The 19063-nt window shown below is 40.3% G+C and overlaps 1 protein-coding gene across 11 annotated transcripts in view; it reads left to right on the forward strand.

The window, feature by feature from the left end:
- The window catches only part of LOC310922057 (zinc finger protein 711-like), a 33292-nt gene that overhangs the window by 2697 nt on the left and 11532 nt on the right, over positions 1–19063 (forward strand). For 10 of the 11 annotated variants that reach the window (XM_083882372.1, XM_083882373.1, XM_083882374.1 and 7 more), the window contains exons 2-9: positions 1957–2061; positions 2863–3393; positions 10867–11025; positions 11871–12017; positions 12590–12727; positions 15303–15350; positions 15867–16010; positions 16470–17650. In XM_083882372.1, coding sequence (XP_083738498.1) covers positions 1983–2061; positions 2863–3393; positions 10867–11025; positions 11871–12017; positions 12590–12727; positions 15303–15350; positions 15867–16010; positions 16470–17647 — 2424 coding nt within the window. In that variant the 5' untranslated portion in view covers positions 1957–1982 and the 3' untranslated portion in view covers positions 17648–17650. The remainder of the gene's footprint in view (positions 1–1956; positions 2062–2862; positions 3394–10866; positions 11026–11870; positions 12018–12589; positions 12728–15302; positions 15351–15866; positions 16011–16469; positions 17651–19063) is intronic. The other variant, XM_083882368.1, reaches the window with a different exon arrangement.

Consider the following 19063-nt stretch of genomic DNA (forward strand, 5'->3'; position numbering starts at 1 on the left):
TTGGTACAGCTTCAGCAGGGTTGTTGCCTGTGTGTCATCATCCATCTCTGATTTTAGGGGAAGTTTGAGGGATTGCTGGTGCCATCCCATAACTTTGGTTCTTTTTCTAGTCCTGTTAACTACCAGGAAAATACTCTTTTAGTGATAATTTCCTTTCCCTGCAGAAATTTAAATTCAGATTACAGCCCTACTTTGTATTAAATTTTTCTATGTGTCACAATACATAATATACTTGTGTATCTAATTATTTAATCTGAAAATAAATTGCTTATTGAGAAGAAAAAAAGTCTGGCATATTCTTCCTGTAATCTCAATTTGATATAAATTAAGATAAGTTTTCATATCCATTTACTCTGAAAAAAAAGGACTCTCTGAATGTAAAGGCTGTGGTCAGGAAATGTTAGATATTGCCTTAATTCTGAAATAGTTAAATGAGCTATTTGAGCTCTAGAACTGCATTATAGTTTGTACTAGCAAGAATTCATTAGTTAGAGGGAGAATTTTGGATGGCTATGGTAATAATTTGGGAGTGATGGAGCATTGCATTGAGATTCTGGAGCTGCTTTGTGATCCTTACAATGCTGAAAGAATTTGATTTTGGAGTGGAATTGAATAAGTGAAATTCTTGCCAACTTTCCTCATGGATAATGTTTGCCTTTTTTCATATTCTTGAATTCAAACCTCCTTGGGGCAGATGGGTGGCTTTTCCTTGCAATTGCCATCGTTGGGCACCTTTGCTGGAGGAGCTCAGGAGTTGTGGGAGGTCCTGGCTCTTCCTGGGTCCCTTGATTCTGCCTTAGAGGTCTCTCAGATTTTGGGCACTTTTTCCTACAGCTCGGCTTGGCCTTGGCTGTGTTGGTTCTTGAGGTAGAACTCACTGTGGTGTGGTTGTCAAGTGTGTTCTACCACAAAGTAATTGGAGTTTCCCCTCATAGTTTGGATTTAGATGCAAAGATTTAATGAATTCTTGTGGTGGGGTACTGGTGATTTCTTTTATGAGATCTAGGAGAGCAAAAACAGGGTTGATGCTACAAGAGGAAAGCAGCATACTTTAGAGACTTACACTTGAAAGATTTGTACTCCCTGCTCCTCTCTGCCCCACTCAGGTCACATAGTTCTGAGCTCTGACTCTGCATTCACTTCCCACAACTCCTAAAACTTCTTTGCTCTGTGATTCTGTCACTTTTTCTGATTCTTGGATACGAGAGGGCAGGAAAGTACAAGATTTTAGTCTTGTGCAACAGAGATTGTTTTAGGCTTGAGATTTTTCACCTGTGAAAGCCTTGAGCCCTTTCTGATCCTGTGGGTGCTTCTGTGGAGTCATTTTGTCTGCACTGAGAACTTGTGTAAAGTCCTTTGGGTTGCAGCAAATTGCAAAACAATTCAGAATCCCCACACTTCAGTGTTTGGTAGCAGTTGGAATGCTGATTTTATCCTTCTCTCTTGTGTTTTATGGGAACACTCAAATGATACATGCTTTCTCCTGCTCTGGGAGTGACTTTGTGTAGCTGTACCTTGTCAAAGAGATTTGGCATCCCCAATTAAATTTACACATTAGAATTGGTTTTGAAGTGTCTCATATATCCAAATTTGGAAAGAATTGGAAAAATTGATACTCCCGATACAATTCTCCACTTTCTTCATTGTAGCTCCACACATCCAGAATCACCAGTCTTGATAATTAGTTAATGAGTCTGTACAGACAGGGGCAGAGCAGAGGCTGCTTTGTGCACAATTGCTAATATTTATTGTTATGCTAATGTGATATTATGTTATTTTATATCAAAAAATATAAACCAAAATAGTAAAGTGGATTGTGTGAAGTGTTGCTTATGGTTTTCTTGATTTTTTAAATAAATACTTCTCTGTTTTTGTCAGTGTAACACATCAATCCAATAAAGCTGATCAACACAAGAACACTGTTAAACATAAATTCTCGGTTTTGTTTTATTGCAGTTATTTGTGAATGAATTTGGCTGAATATGGATCCTGGTGGCGGAAGTCTTGGATTGCAAACACAGGAATCCAAAATGCCTCACACTATGATCATGCAAGATTTTGGTAAACATTTTAACTATTAAAAATAATGAGTAAAATCAGGAGATGATCTTCTCACGTATTGGGAAGGACCATGTCTATACCAAGATATTTGCATTTGAATTAGAACACTGAATAATGTTAATTTTTTTTTTTTAATTTGGATAAGAACCATTTTCTTGAGTGTTTTCAAGATTAAAACTGCTGTTTGTGTGTTAAAATAGTTCACTGTGCATTTTTTTTTTAATGTCTAGAAAAGTAGTCTGCAAATATGACTGGCCAGTCCAGTCTGGTAATGTAAACCAGGTTTCTACCTCCAGCCATTCCTTGTGATGTGGCAAGTTGTTGGAAATTTTACTGTAAATATTGTATAAAACTTGAGTATTTATTTTTAACAAGGCCCTTGCAATCCAAAGCATGAGTCCTTTTATTGTAACAGCAATTAATGGTTTGTTACCACACTTCCAGTGTCACGCAAGTATTCTGTGAAGGTTCACATTGCTGCTGCAATGAAATGTTTTCTAACTGGGAATTAAAAGAAAAGAGACTGAACTGTAAACTGGCCTTTAGTTTTTAACAGATCCTAAGTTTGGGACAAACTCCACATTATGTCTTGCAATGGTGTGTTTTGTTTATCTTAACTTGTACAGAACAGGCTGCTTTGGACAGTGTTTATCTGGTGAAATGCAAAACATGGATGTGGAGAAGTAACAGATTTTTACATCTGTGTTTAACTTGTCTATGTGGTAACTCCATTCCTTAGATAGACCAGTTGCTGGTGCAGTAATTGTAACATTTTTCTCCTGGTTCACGGTTGCTCTCTAGTGGCTGGAATGGCTGGCACTGCTCACATCGATGGAGACCACATTGTTGTGTCAGTCCCTGAAGCTGTCCTGGTTTCTGACATGGTCACGGATGATGGGATAACCCTGGATCATGGCTTGGCAGCCGAGGTGGTGCAGGGGCCCGACATCATCACGGAGACGGACGTTGTCACCGAGGGCGTCATTGTTCCCAACTCTGTGTTGGAGGCTGATGTTGCCATTGAGGAGGCTTTGGACACCAGTGACCACATTTTGACTTCTGACCTGATCACAGAAACCGTGCGGGTCCCTGACCAGGTGTTTGTGGCAGACCTTGTCACGGGCCCCGAGGGACACTTGGAGCATGTGGTGCAGGACTCGGTGGCCAGGGCCGACTCACCCACCATGGTGTCGGAGGAGGTGCTGGTGACAAACTCGGATTCGGAAGCTGTCATCCAGGCAGCTGGAACTGTCCCTGGCTCCACGGTCACCATCAAAACCGAGGACGACGATGATGGCAAGAGCACATCTGAAGACTACCTGATGATATCTTGTAAGTCCACAGAGGTAGATGGAAGCAGGAGGGAGCTGAGCTGGAAGTGCTCTGGTGGGGAAAAGTTCCTATAACTGGACTCTTGGAATGCTCAGGGAATAGGCTGGTGCCCAGTTAATTCCTGGTGTCTGGATTTGGGGGTTTTGATGCAAAATCACTGATACAACAAGAAAGAGAAGGACATTGGTGCTGCTGAGTGAGTGGGTGTGTATGTTTGTGTTTATGAAACTAGATATTCCAGGAAATTTAAGAAAAACACCTTGGAAAGTTAAACATTCCATTTATTTTGAATATACAACTTTTTTTCTAAAAAACACCACAGATATATTACAATGCTATGTAGATTCATGTAAAAATAACATATTGAGATTAATCAAGAGAATCCCACTAAGAAACAGGGTTTTTTTAAAGATCTTGAACTCAAAGTTGTCTCAATGTGTCCACAAAATGTGATTTGTTTCATGTATTAAAAATTATAATAGGCATTTTATTGTCCATTGTGCTGTTCTGAGCTGAACTTGGAAATAAGGGGTCATGCTCATTAATGGATTGGCTCATTAACACATTCCAGTTCCCACACAGTGTCCAACTCCATATGATCCTGTTGACAGGTAGCTGAAGTTGGCTACTGTAAGAACCTTGAGTACTTTGTGTTTCTTCAGTGCTTACATTATACCCAAGGTGCCAGTTGTTGCTGCTACACAAATTTGATAAAATATATTCCAAGTAATTTTTTTTTTTTTTACTTCTTCAAATCACTTATTGAAATGTGAGTAGGTCAAAACAGATTTTATTTAGTCAGAAGCAATATGTTAAAAAAAAGTCAATGCCAAGTGTCAGTGTCAGTCTGTTCACAACAAGCTGCAGTTATTAAAAATTTCATGACAGAGGACACCACTGAGTCATGATTATAATGATTTCCCTCTTTTATAGCATTTATGTCCCTTATGCAAAATATATTTTGATATTTGTTTTCGTTCAGTATAGGATGAACAGCAATGATTTTTAAAGCTTTCCATCATCACTGTGTCACTAACAAAAGTCAAAAAGAGGGTTTTTTGAAAAAGGAACTTCAAAAATGAGTCTATAAAGCAAATTAGACCTGCAACAAAAAAAAACCCTGTGTGTTTTTGTAACAAAAGGAACACCATTTTTACAGTCAGTTGTTTGGCTGAACAAATTCCTCCTTTCCAACAGGTACTTAGGATGAGTTTATTCTGTAACTGGATATTTCCCTTGTCATTGTAAGTACAGTCATCTTTGGGATTCCTTCTGAGGGAGATGTGTGATTGATGCTGATGATCCTGCACTTAGACCAGAGCATCTGAAGCTTTCAGTTACCTGTGTGTCTGACACATTTGTGGTTTTGTCAGGTGCTCTCAAGCTTGGCTTTCACAATGTTTCAAAGTCATTTTGAGACCTAGTTTTCAGCAAATTAAATTTTTATATATGTATAATCTTGATATGCCTGAATAGTCACAGTTGGAAGCTACATTATTTATCTAGGATTTTTTTTAAGTAATCATTTAGATAAATTAAAGCAGTCATAGAATTGGTTAGGTTGGGAAAGAGCTGTAGGATTACTGAGTTTAATTGTTTTCCCAGCACTGCCAAGGCCACCACTGACCATGTCCCCAAGGGCCACATGCACATGGCTTTTGAATCCCACCAGGGATGGGGACTCCATCACTGCCCTGGGCAGCTATGGCAGGGCTGGAAAGCCCTTTCCATGATGGAATTTTTCCCAGTATCCAACCTGAGCCTCTCCTGGCGCAGCTCAAGGATGTTTCCCTGTTCCCTGGGAGCAGAGCCCAACCCCCCTGGCTGTCTCCTCCTGTCAGGGAGTTGTGCAGAGCCAGAAGGTTCCCCATGAGCCTCCTTTTCTCCAGGCTGAGCCCCTTTCCCAGCTCCCTCAGCCTCTCCTGGTGCTCCAGCCCCTTCCCCAACTCCATTCCCTTCCCTGGACTCGCTCCAGCCCCTCAATGTCCCTCTTGTCATGAGGGTCCCAGAGCTGCCCCCAGCACTGGAGGTGCCCCAGCAGTGCCAGCACAGGGGACAGCACTGCCCTGATCCCACTGGACACCATTCCTGATCCAAGCCAGGTGCCATTGGCCTCTTGCCCACCTGGGAACCCTTGGGTTCATGTCCAGCTGCTGGCACCAGCACCCCCTGGGCCTTTCCCAGCTCCCCAGCCCCTCTGCTCCAGCCTGGAGCTTTCCATGGGGTTGTTGTGACCCCAGGGCAGGACCTGGGACATGTGAACCCCCACAATTGGCCTCAGCCCATGGATCCAGCCTGTCCAGACTCCCCTGCAGAGCTTCCCACCTCCAGTATCAACACTTCCCCAACTCAGTGTCATCTGCAAAGCTGATCCCTACATCTGGATCATTGATAAAGATCTTGGAGTTCTGTTGTGTTTCCTAAATTTTGAGCCTATGTTGTGCTGGGGATGCCAACCTGACCCCACAAAGTGTCTGCTATTGTGTTTTTGTCAGTGGTAATGAATCATTCTTATGTAGTTGTTAATTTTTTCTATTGTTTAAATATTACCCTCGAATTTTTTATTTATGGAGATAATGTGTTGTGTAGAATAGACAAAGACCTCAATTTATCAAGCAGGTCAAAACTTTTTATTTTCTTATATCTATTCAATTGTCAAATGCTGTCAATATTGTAGAAAGTGAATTTTACAGTAGTTCATTTGGGGTGCATATAGAGGACTGTTGAACTGTTTTTATAATGTAAATCACACCAAAGTGATACTTCAAAAGAATTTCAAAATACTTAGTTGTCTTTTAATGAAATTTAGCATCTAAAAAGGGGAGACTTTACATAAGATGCCAGATATGCCCTTAGGGAATACCACAAGTTATTCTGTGGAACATATGTGGGAACTACCCCCTTGTTTGGAGTTACAGCTTAAATGGCAGAACCATAGAATGGGTTGAGTTGGAAGGGACTTTACTGAAAGGTGATTTTTCACCATTTTGAGGTGACATTCCCATGTAGATACTTTATACACTTCCGGTAATTACATTTTCTGTGTAAATACTATTTGGACAATAGTAAGTTTGTCTTGATAGTTGTGTGACTATCTGTGTATGGTTTTGTGATTGGAAATTTTCATTATGGTGGAAGATTATCACCACTCTGCAGATAAATTCAGCTTTTTCAAAACAGCTTTATAAGCATAGGACTTAAAACAACTACTTTTGATACGTTCACAACACGAACACCACAGGGTGTTCACAGTTCTTGGCTTTAAACCATCAGAACACCTTGATAAAAAGGAATTGAATCCCAAATGCAGTGGTGGGCCCCTGACCCCAGCCCTTGTCAGATTGAGATGGAGCTGGTGAGCAGCACATGCCATGCTGAGGGGCTGTGGGCAGTGGAGTGAAGCCTCCCCTCTTTTGTTTTTCAGGTTTGCGATATTCAGACCCACAGCGGGTTGCCAGCCCCCGCTCTGCGTGCCGGCCCCATGCACTATTCTGGTGACCTCAAAGCCACCACTGACCCACACTGGAGCTGGCCTGGGGGTAAGGTACTGTGCCACCAACACCTCCTTTTTAGTGTCTTACACTGTTGCCTCATTTGCTAAACATTTTAGGATTCCTACTCCTCTATTTGAACCTATGGGACTTTAGTAGCTCAGACATTAGAAAAACCCGGAGAATTGTCAAAGCGTGGAACTTACCTTGCCCTCGTGTTGCTCCTCTGGTGGCTGTGGTATCACCAGCATAGTGCATGTGAGGCATCACATGGATTGGGAGCTGGCAATCCACAGTGAATCTGGACATCACACACCTGAAAACAGCCAAGCCAGGTAAGTTTAACACTGGGAGTGTGCTGAGATTTCCTTTAAAGCTTGTTCACTCAGGAGGATTCAGCATCTATTTATGGAGGTTCTCTGTTGTGTTTTCTCAGTTTATTTTAAGGGTCCAGATAATAACATGTAGTGCTTCTGGTGGGTGAGTCAGAGCTGGAAGACACTTTGATATTCTGTTGACAGAAAGGAAGCAAGCATTCCCTGTTCCCTTGAGCTATCCCTGGGAAAAGCAGCAGGGGATTTAGCACTGATGTGTTAGCAGTGATTAAAAGCATCTTAGACAACAGAATATTTTCATGAGCTGTTCTAAAAACCAATAATATTTTAGAACCTGACAAAGATTACTTGTTCTGCTGTGTTGTTTTTCTCTTACCTAAATCTGTTTAAAAGGTAGATGGAAGCCATGAGATGTACTTCAGATAAGACAGGACTTTAAGCAAAAGCAATTGCCAATTCAGTGTTTTTTGTTGTATTTGAAACAAAAAGCAACATCTTACAGATAACAGTCTATATTGATATCATTTTCTCAGCCCACACAATATTTTCCAAATTTTGCTATATTACACATTTGCTTTTTTAGAAAAGTGATTCCAGAGGCCCTGGATACACAAACTTCTTGATAGGTTTCCACTTTTTTAGCTTAAATTGTAAAGACTGATTTTTTTTTGAGAATACACAGGATGGTTGATGGTGTAGAAGTAACTACAAATGTTAAAAATACTGTTCTAAGTTTGCCCCTCTAAAACAGGACTCCCTATTTTTAAAGGATATTGAAGATTTGGGGGCTTTATAGGCAATATTAAAACACAGTACGTGAGTGTACATGCTATATTCATGTTTTGGGGTTCTCTTTTGCTGAAAACATTCTATAAAAATTGAAAAATTCCCCATTTTTTTTCCTTCATATAATGTTTATTGCATTGCAGTTGATGTCCTGGTAACTGTCTAAAATTGTGGGATTTTTTCTTACATTATTTCACCAGCCCCACAGTGGTGCACAGTCACTGTTACATAATATTAGTTAAATAGTTGGAATTTTTTCCAGAAAGAAAACTTCCTATCACATATATGGTAACTCCCCTGTTCAGCAGGAAGTTGATGTTGTTGAATAACTTCCTAGGATAGAAATACTTGCTTCTGTTAAACTCGTAACGTGTTATGTTTAGAAAATATATGAGTTTAGAAAAAAATTGGTGTTGCTTGAGTTGCAGATTTGAAAAGAACTTTATTATCACCTCCCAATTCTAAATTGGCAGTGTTTGTAAGCTTTGAAATACTCTTTCTGGCAGTCATAAAGCTGGGTATATAATCCCTCCTTGTACTAGGAATTACCTCTATCTAGTCCTTCCAACACTCACACATGCAATGCGAATGGTCACTGTATTAAATTAAACTTATATTTATCATTTTCCAGAACATGCATAAGAAACTTTTGTAAACATTAAAAGCCTTGCAGGGGAAAAAAAAAGTCTTTAATAAATTCATGCTTAGTAAATGTATGGAAATACTTATTCCAAGATAAGGGAATTTCAGCATCTCCACTTTTCTGACAACCCCATTCTGGCAGCATTTAAAAATGTCAATTAGCAGGTGCAGTAACACTCCCACAGTGGATATAAAGGGGTTTAATGACCTGGTGCTGGGAAAGTCAAGTGTCAGAGGAATATTGCAGGTTCTCTGTTGTGGCTCTCTCAGTGTTTGTGCTCTGACTGTTCCCGGTGTCCTGCCAGGTCACACAAACATCAGGCAGCACATGTCAGACTCTCACTCATTAAGGTGCTGATGTTCCTGGCATTGATTTCAGTAGAGATTTAGAAAGTTTTTTTTAATTAAAAAAGCAGAAGCTCTCTTTCTGAGGAAATTTTTTTCCTGATCCATGTTTGATACTTTTTCAGCAATGGAATTAATCCATTAGTTACCAAAAAAAATGCCCAAACCCCACCAAACAGCTAAACCAGCATTTTTAAAATGTTTTCCATAGATGTTTCAGGTTATAGAGCCTAGTGCTGATAACAAGGTTGTGGGATCAATCCCCATATGGATCATTCACTTAAGAGTTGGACTTGATGATCCTTTTGGGTCCCTTCCAACTCAGAATATTAATTTTCATCAAAGTATAGACTTCACAGAGGTTCTAAAACAAAACCAAATATTATTTGTACTTACCTACATTTTATCTAGTTCTGTCCTCAGTAACTTCTGTACTCACCTGGTGCAGTCCAAGATTTCTGAATAGAAATGAGGTTTCCCAGTGCTTTGAGCTGGGTATGTGTCTGCGGAATCCTGTCCATGAGTGGGAAGAGCTTAGTTTGGGATTGCTGGGGTGGATTCCCACTCCCCTGCTGCTGGAGAGGCACCTTCTCCTTCCCACCTCTTGTGACTACTCAGAGCTTTAAAGGCTTAAAGTGACTCCAGTTTAGCCTAGTGCTCCAGGGGGTTAAAGCAGCTCTTGGGAGCAGCCACCAGTGCCCTGGGAGCAGGAAACTGGGAGGGGCTTGGGGTCCACTGCAGCCATCCCAGGTAAGCCATCTTTTCCCAGGGATCAGACCCTTGGCATCCCCATGGCATCAGGAAGCTCTGCTGTCACCTCAGTGTTCATTTTAAGGAGATTTTCTTTGCTTAGTGCACATGTATTTTAATGTTATGTGTGCAGTAAGATGCTGTTTCCCTGGAAAGCATTTCATTTAGATTTTGTCTACATTTTGTGGGATTCTCCTCTATTTAGAGGACTTCAGTGGGTGTTCAGCACTGCACAGGTTTGTGTTGACCATCTGCACAGGAGCTAAATTTATCCTCAGAGAGAAGTGTGTCGGTACATGTGTCAGAGAGATGCTGAGTTCAGTGCCCTCTGTGTTGGCAATTTGAGGTGTATCTATGGTCATCTCTCTGAATGCCCTTTTTACCAAAATATGTTGATTTTAATAGTTTGGATGGTTTTTTTTTTCTTAGAAATTAAATGAACATTTTGAATGTATAAACCAAATAATCAGCGAGTGAGTTGTGTAAAGAATGAGAAGTCAGTCTCATAGTAGTATTTGGATTTATTGTCACTGCATCTTTTAATCAGCTGTATATCATGCATTAATCTTCATTAATTTGTATGTTTTCAAGTGGTAAAGTGGATAAAATCATCATTTCTTTTAGGGAGAAGATACAGTCAGATTTTTGATGCACTCTTTTTAGCTGGGAATATACTCCAAGTCATCACACTCCACAAGAGTTTCAGCCACTAAATTTTAGTCACTATGCCTCAGAGTGAAACTTTTGAGAACTCTTAGACTGTAACAGGCAATTCTAGGTTAATTTTTAACACTTTTGTATAGATGTTTAAAATTAATTATTGATAAATTTTTGCTTTCTAAAAGTAATAGTTTCAGCCATAACCAGTTACCTCATTCCCTTTGATGACAAGCTCCCTCTTGTGTCCTTCATTCTGTAATTCCTGCTGTGTTTCCTGAGTTGCAGTAAAATACTGAACTTCTGGAATCTCTTTTAAGTTTCTTGAGATGAGCTGCTTTTAAAGGCCACTTAGGAATACAAACCTTTCCTGTGCATGGGGAGAATAGTGGAGAAAATCATGCTACTGATTACTTTAACTTCTAAAAATGTGTTTGAACCTCATTATTATTCTCTTCTCTTTGCAGTGGATGATGTTGGAGAGAAATTGGACCATATAGGAAGCACTCCCTTGAAGATCAGTACCGAGGTGGCAAATGATGATGTTGCTAAAGATGATGGCTTTGGTTCAGAAGTTATCAAAGTCTACATATTTAAAGCTGAAGCTGAAGATGATGTTGAAATAGGTACCTTGAAATCCTATTTATTTTTTCAGTAGTGTGAAGTGTTTCAGGGTCTTTCTGTTCTTCATTCCACGTAATCCAGTGACTGGAGTGTTTTGTAGAACATGACATTTGTGGAGGGTGCCCAGATGCAGCAAATGCTGGCTATGGATTAGTCTCGAGTTCTTTTTTGATTAGCAGGGCTATTTTCAGGCAGCCAAAGTCCAAGTGTAGAAGTGGCTGTGTGTCTGCAGCTGTTTTTTCAGATGTTGCTTTTCTCAGACTTTGCAAGACACAAGTGTGTCAGCACAGCAGAGTTTCTGGAGTGGATCCCTTTTTGTTGGTGGGAGCCTTTGGTGGCCTTTGCAGAGAGAGGGGAGGGGTGGCCTTTGCAGAGAGAGCGGAGGGGGGTGGCCTTTGCAGAGAGAGAGGAGGATGTCTGGGGCTGCAGGTGAACCAAGGGACTCAGAATCCTCTGCAGTTCCCTTTTCCCACAGATAGACCAGCATTCCCCATGCTCTGAGGGGATGCACAACTCACCTGTATCTGTTCCTGAAAAAGCAGAATCCACCTCTTGGTTGTTCTTGGAGCTGAAACCTCTGGATCATTCCCAGGCTCTGTTCCCAAAATAGTTTGTTCCTCTGGGGATGGGCCATCAGTCTCTAGGGACAGAAGGGACAGACTGCTTGTGCAGCAGCAGGAAGAACCAAAATCTCTGATGGCTGAGAAGTAGTTCCCAGCAGGGGTGTTCTCTGAGCTGCTCTCAGGGAGGTGGTCCCAGCAAGTAAAAAAAATACTTGGATCTGAAATTAATCTTACCAGTGGCTTTGTTCAGATTGACTTAATGTGTGTAACTTGTTTTGTTCAAGGTGGGACAGAAATTGTCACCGAGAGTGACTTCCACAATGGCCATTCCGTAGCTGGAGTCATTGAACAAGGAGGTGTTGGGAGAATGCAGCGAGAAAAAATGGTTTACATGGCTGTTAAGGACTCTTCTCAGGAAGATGAAGATATTAGTAAGCATAATAAGAAACATTTTTGTTTCTCATGCTGTTTGTACACCCATATAACCATCATTCTCAAGGACATTTTTAATTTTTTTCTGAAAGATTCTTCAGCCTGAAGTAGTAGAAAACTAAGCTCATCTTCCCTAAAAATAAAAAGCAGTCTATAATTATTTTAAAGTGATGTGGATAATGCACTTTGTGCATACTGTGTGCAATCATTTCATTATTTATATTAAATTTAACATGTCCATGGATGAAGTTAATGAGGTTAGTCAAACTAATTTTTTTTTCTATTTTCCTACTGTGAATTAAGCAGTTTTCTGACAAAGTGGCAAATGTCATCAGTTGCAAGTTCATGAGTTTGTATATTGGAAATTTTGTGGGCATTTGTTTTGGATTAATATTTATTGATACATGTTTTCTCTCTTTAAGGAATATCTGAATAAGCAATGATCCCCTAAATGCCAAAGGAAGAAAATTAATTTATAATGAATATCAATGAAGGCAAGAGCAAATTAAGTGAAGGAAAAGTTTGGACAGGCAGAATAAAATTAAAGATTTATTCTCCTCCCTTCATCCAGGCTGTGCTGAAATAGCAGATGAAGTTTATATGGAAGTTATTGTAGGGGAAGAAGAAGCCACATCCCTTCCAGACACCCAGCTTGAGGACTCTGGCGTGAATAAAACCTTTGTCCCCGTTGCTTGGGCTGCTGCTTATGGTAGGAACCTGTGCTGCTTTCCTGAAAATCCCTGCCATTATTTCCTCTCTCATCCAGCTGTCAGCATCTCTGGGATGACCTCACCTTGTTCTTGGGGTTTGGAAACAGCTCCTGATCTCTGCCATCCAATGATTGCTGTGTGTTGAGTTTCATGGAGTAGGAAGGAAAGCTTGTTAGGAGAAATTTGATTTTGGTTTAGATCCCAGCTCAGATTTACAGCGTATGTGGGGTTTGATGCTTAATGTTGAAGATCTTAAACAACAAGAACAGCCTTAAGTATTTTACATTAGTAGGAGGAGGGGGGAAAGACTGTAAAAAGGGAATAATAGGAATAAACATGTAAATATGTTCCTAATAATTTCAGTTTATATACATGTTTTAAGCCTGTTTGTCCTTCAGGTGAGAAACAAAAAAGTGATTTGTTTTCAGATAGTGGAAGTGTCCTAGGATATATTGTAAATTCTGTCTATTCTTTTGTATAATTTCCTTGGATTTTGGTGTGTTAAATGTTTGTTAAGAGGGTACCAAGTTATCCATAGTCTCTGTTACAATTAATTAAGCAAGTTAGTGAAAATTCCTTGGTGTGGTAATGAGAGCCCAACAGTTGGGCTGGTAAAGTGCTTCAGAACCACACAGCTTTGGCACATAACAGCAAATGCTTCCAGTGTGTCTTAGTTTGAAAAACAGGTATCTGCTAGGGAGGGCAGGGCCTCCCTTGGAATGGAGAATTCAAGTCCTCTTCCTCCAAATTATTATAATTTAGAAAATTAAAGGGGCTTTCAGGCAGAGGTATGGGGATAGGAATAACAGTTCTTTACTAGTATGTATAACAAGGCAAACAAACAACAACTACAGCATTAATAATAAACAGAACCAGGAACCTTGGGAGGCTTTGTTTCACAAAGCCCAGGGCAGTCTGATGTCTTGGGACTTTGAGAGCACAAAGCTGGAATGGTGAAAAAATCCTGGGCTGGTGGATGAAATCAGAAGCTCCACTGGTGGTAGCTGGAACGACAGGGATGTCCTGGCAGGGCAGGGGGTGCAGGGCTACAGTGTAGCAAAAAGCCTCAAAGCAGTGCCAAAGAAACGGCAGCGGCGGGACAGGGCTGGCCCAGCAGGGCAGGGGGAGGTGAGCTCAGAGTTCCGGGGCACACGAGCAGATGATGGTAGATGTGAAAAACAAGTTTCACTCTCTTAGAAAAATTTATAAGTTTAATAAAAAAATAAAAATACACAATTTAGGAGACAGAAAAGCATAGGTATCTTGGCTGAGGGTGCCTCACCAGAAAAGCACACTCACTCCTTCAAAATCCTTGTTTTTAAGGATTAACCTTTTACATATGCATCTTTTCAAACATTCTTTTGAGTCCAGATGTCCTTTTGGTTTTTGGTCCCCCTTCCTTCAAAACTTGCCCCATTGTACTAAATTAGCATTTTATTAGATAAAAGTCCTAGTTGGCTCCTGGTAGTTTTTCTGATACCAGAAGATCAATGAACTCTCTCTTGTAGCCTTTGTTTCACCGCTGTCTCGATCTTATCAATTGCAGGAATGTAGAAGGATCTTCTCTCTCTGTATCTTCTGATTTGGTCAGTTTAGATATTACAAAGAGAAAAAACCTAGTCTTTTTACTATTAACACTATGTCACAATCAGAAAATACATTCATCACTTTTCTAAACTCTATTAATAAAACATAATACAGTACAATTATACCTATAGTATTCATTTTAATATTTGCGAAAAGCCAACTTTATAATATGCATTTATAACAGTAGATTTCCCAGGACTGGACTTTCTGGTGACAGTGAACTTCTCCCGCAGCAAGCAACAGCCTGGCTGTCCTCTCTCCGATGCTGAGAGCAAGAGAGAGAGAAGCTGCCCCCAGCCCTGTCCTTTACCTGCCCCCAAACTTCACGGTATCTTTTCCCCTCAGAGAGAAAACTCGAAGAGACCAAAAAGGTGTAGCCCAGTGCTACACTCTCCTTTGGCCACTTCTTTGTTTTCCTCAAGGACCCATAAGTACTCAGTAGTTAGTTTCCTGGCAACTTATGGGAAAAAAAAAAAAAAAACAAAAACCCAAATCTAACCCCCAACATAGTACAAAATGAAGAATATGCTCCTGAGGTATTCCTTGTGCATCTCCAAAACTCCATTGTGCTGAGAGGCTGATAAGGGCCAAGTCCTCTTATCTGCCTGCTTCTGCTCCAGACAGATAAAGTGCTTCCATCTCAGGAGCAAAGTGTGCATTTCAGATGACCTCTGTCTGCATTGCTATCTGAGGGGATAGATGAGGTTAAAAGTTTGCAGAAACAAGCATATTAATAATGGAAAGCAGGAGAGCCAGCAGGGTAAGCATGCAAACACAGATGGGGTGGATATTAACTCCTCCCAGGGATGGGATGGGATTTTGTCTCCTGAGGCTCATGATTACATAACACCAAGCTGCACATCTCCATTTGGATGGTGTTAACCTGTGTACTTAGCTAAGTTAGTTTTCTCTCATTATCAGGCTTTCAAAAGTAGCATCTTTAAAAAGAATATTATTTTATAATGACTAAAATACCATTTTCTGCAGGAGATGAAAGAAGGCTTCCCCGAAGATATGAAGATGTTCAAGCGTCAGGTGAGAACTTTTAACAGCATTAAAACTAACACTGTCTTTGAAAAAAATAGACATTTCTTTGTCAGTGCTCCTAATCAGAGATGCAAAGAATGAACCATAAATTAGATATTGAAGGACTCCACAGTCTTTCTCTACTGTTTTGAATGAAAACAATTCTAGATGTCTGTAGGCCTTCGGAGGGGGTGGGCAAGTTGGGAGGCACTGCCAAATTTTTAATGTAATTTTGCAGACAGAAAAGAGATAATGCAGTTGTTAAGAAGTAAAAACAAGTTAAATTAAAAACAAGGAATATATTTAGAAATTAACCAGTGTTTAAACAATCATACCCTTGACTTTTGCCAGGAAAGATAGATAGTGGTTCCTATTAGCATACTTCTTTTTAATGTATGTTGGTGGTAGAGGAATGGGCAATACTTGTTTTTAAAAAGTAGATAATGCTGCTGTGAAATTCCAGTTGTCAGTCCCAATGAAACAAGTTGTTTAAGGTTTTTTATGGTGTCTAATTTTTGTTTCTAGGAAATAACTTGGATACACGATTAGAAAACAAAAACGGTAATGCAACACAGTACCTGCAGATTTGCGGTAGCATTAGCAGTAATAGAGTGCTCAAACAAAAAACCAAGAAAAGGAGGAGAGGAGAGGCCAGGCAATGGCAAACAGGTAAACACTGGATGGTTACGGTATTGTCATGGAGTGCCACTTACTCCTGTCCTATTCCTTTTCTCTTTTTTAAGCTGATGCAGAATTAAAAGCTATAAATTATGATTTGCGTATTTCCTGTGTCCTTCCCCCCTCCAGTTCTGTGCCTAGAAAATGTCATATTTTGCTATTCAGAGTCAGTACACTCAGGGCTGATGCAATTTATTGGAATGTTGCAAGCTATTAAAAAGTACCCATGGCTATATTCAGTGCACATGTGATATTCCTGATCTGTTTGAGCAGTTTCTAAAACAGAACTATATAAACTATAGGTGCTGTGGATTGGTTGTTTTTAAACTACTGAGCCACTCTCTGCTGCAAGTGTAAGTGCATGAATCTGAACAGCACTTGGCTGATTTAAAACTTCTTAATCAATAAATGTGTTTCCTTCATAACTTGTTTTTGTTTGTTCAAAAACAGCTGTTATAATAGGTCCTGATGGACAGCCCTTAACAGTTTACCCTTGTCATATTTGTGGGAAAAAATTTAAATCCAGAGGATTCTTGAAAAGACATATGAAGAACCATCCCGATCATATGATCAAGAAGAAGTACCAGTGTACAGACTGTGACTTTACAACTAACAAAAAAGTAAGTTTCCACAATCATCTGGAAAGCCATAAACTTATAAATAAAGTTGATAAAACGCACGAGTTTACAGAGTACACGAGAAGATACAGAGAGGCGAGCCCATTGAGTTCAAATAAACTCATCCTGAGGGACAAGGAGCCCAAGCTCCACAAGTGCAAATATTGTGACTATGAGACTGCAGAGCAGGGGCTGCTCAACAGGCACCTGATGGCAGTCCATAGCAAGAACTTCCCTCATGTGTGTGTGGAGTGTGGGAAGGGCTTCCGCCACCCCTCGGAGCTGAAAAAGCACATGAGGACCCACACAGGGGAAAAGCCATACCAGTGTCAGCACTGCGTGTTCAGGTGTGCTGACCAGTCCAACCTGAAAACTCACATCAAAACCAAACACGGCACAGACCTGCCCTTTAAATGTGAGCACTGTCCCCAGGCCTTCGCTGACGAGAAGGAGCTGCAGCAGCACACCGAGCTCTTCCAAGGGCATAAGACTCACCAGTGTCCCCACTGTGACCACAAGAGCACCAACTCCAGTGACCTGAAGCGACACATCATTTCAGTGCACACCAAGGATTTTCCCCACAAATGTGAGGTGTGTGAGAAAGGCTTCCACCGTCCCTCAGAGCTCAAAAAGCATAGTGAGACCCATAAAGGGAAAAAGATCCACCAGTGTAGGCACTGTGACTTCAAAACCTCCGATCCTTTTGTGCTCAGTGGGCACATCCTCTCCGTTCACACCAAGGACCTGCCTTTTAAATGCAAAAGGTGTAAAAGGGGCTTCAGGCAGCAGAACGAACTGAAGAAGCACATGAAGACCCACAGTGGCAGGAAGGTGTACCAGTGCCAGTACTGTGAGTACAGCACCACGGACGCGTCGGGCTTTAAGCGCCACGTCATCTCCATCCACACCAAAGACTACCCCCACAGGTGTGAGTACTGCAAAAAGGGCTTCCGCAGGCCCTCCGAGAAAAATCAGCACATAATGAGGCACCACAAAGAGGCCATAATGTGATAGGTGAGCTCCAGAAGGAAGTGGTGTAGAAACTGTGATATGCTAATTGGGGAAAAAAAAATAAATCTCACGAACTGTTTCTCCTGGTTTCAAAGCTTAATATTAAACCATAACTTTACATTCTTTGTATTAAAAGTCTTTAAAAAGTATTAGGGTTGGCAGGGGATCTCATAGCCCTATGATTGTTGCTGATCAGAACCTAAAGAGCACTAGAGAATGCAGAGGATAGATGAATGTCTTAAATTTGCAGAAAGATGGATGAATGTCTCCAAGTGAACAGTATTTGCCATTGCTGAGTCTAGAGGACAGGGCAGAGCTGATTGTGTGACCCATTCTGTCAGTCCCAACATGTGTCTCCAGTATGGAAGCAGATCCCTAGTGGGGTGAGCTTCAGAAGGTTTGCAAAGGAGCCTCCTCTTCACTTCTTGTGCAGTTTGGAACAGGGAGTTTTAGTCAGACACTTCATCACAACGTTTTCAATTGTGCCTAGAAATTGAATTCCAGAACTGGCAAAATGGCGGGGGAGTGTCCCTTGTTTGGTTTGGGTTTTTTTAAACATTTCATAGGGAAACTTTGTGGTTTCCTTTATTAGTTTAGGTCCAAGAAGCATTTTTTACTGGTTTTCAAAGCTGCTAACCTATTTTATTGCAGGATATGATGTTTAAAATAGAGCATTATGTTATGGTCTCAGAGATAGTGTTCTGGTGCTAGGGTTAAAGATGTATATGTGTATAATTTCCCTTTTTTTATCTGAAACTACAGTTGAATGTTGTTCAGTATGGCACATATAACAAAATTAACTTTGAATTTGACTTTTTTTTTAAAGTATAAAAATGGATGCAGCTCGGTGTTGTGACTCAACACTAATTTTTTTCCTTGCTACTTTAAAGTCTTCTCTAAAAAGAATATTAAAACCAGTTGAAAACTGTAGGGGTTTTTTTATTAAAATTCAAAGTACTTAGAGGTTCATTAGGGCAGTGTTCTTAACAGGTATGACAGTTACTGTCCTACCTCCTAATATGAAATTTTCCATATAGACATAAAATTGCACCTTTTAATCTATTCTTTTAAAAAATATCTATACCATGCTATAAACATGCATTTTCAATCTGTAAGAAAGTATATATGCAGTATTTAACCAGAAAAATCTGCTGCCACTAGAGTTTGGAGGTGGATCTTGAGTTTACAGTGTATACATTTAAAATATGCATCCCTTTAAAAATGCTTTGTGCTAGCATGCTGCAAATCCAATGGCGCTTATATAATGAGCTGGTCTAGGGCTATTTAATGAAAAACCTGGTCATAAATGTTATGCATTAATGTGTATTTTTTACTTTTTTAGTTGCTTCATGTTTGCACACAGCTGTTCACATGAGAAATTGTAACTTCATGCTATATTGTGACTTTGTGTTCCAG

The sequence above is a fragment of the Zosterops lateralis genome, assembly GCF_965231275.1.
Source record: "Zosterops lateralis genome assembly, chromosome: W".
NCBI lineage: Eukaryota > Metazoa > Chordata > Aves > Passeriformes > Zosteropidae > Zosterops > Zosterops lateralis.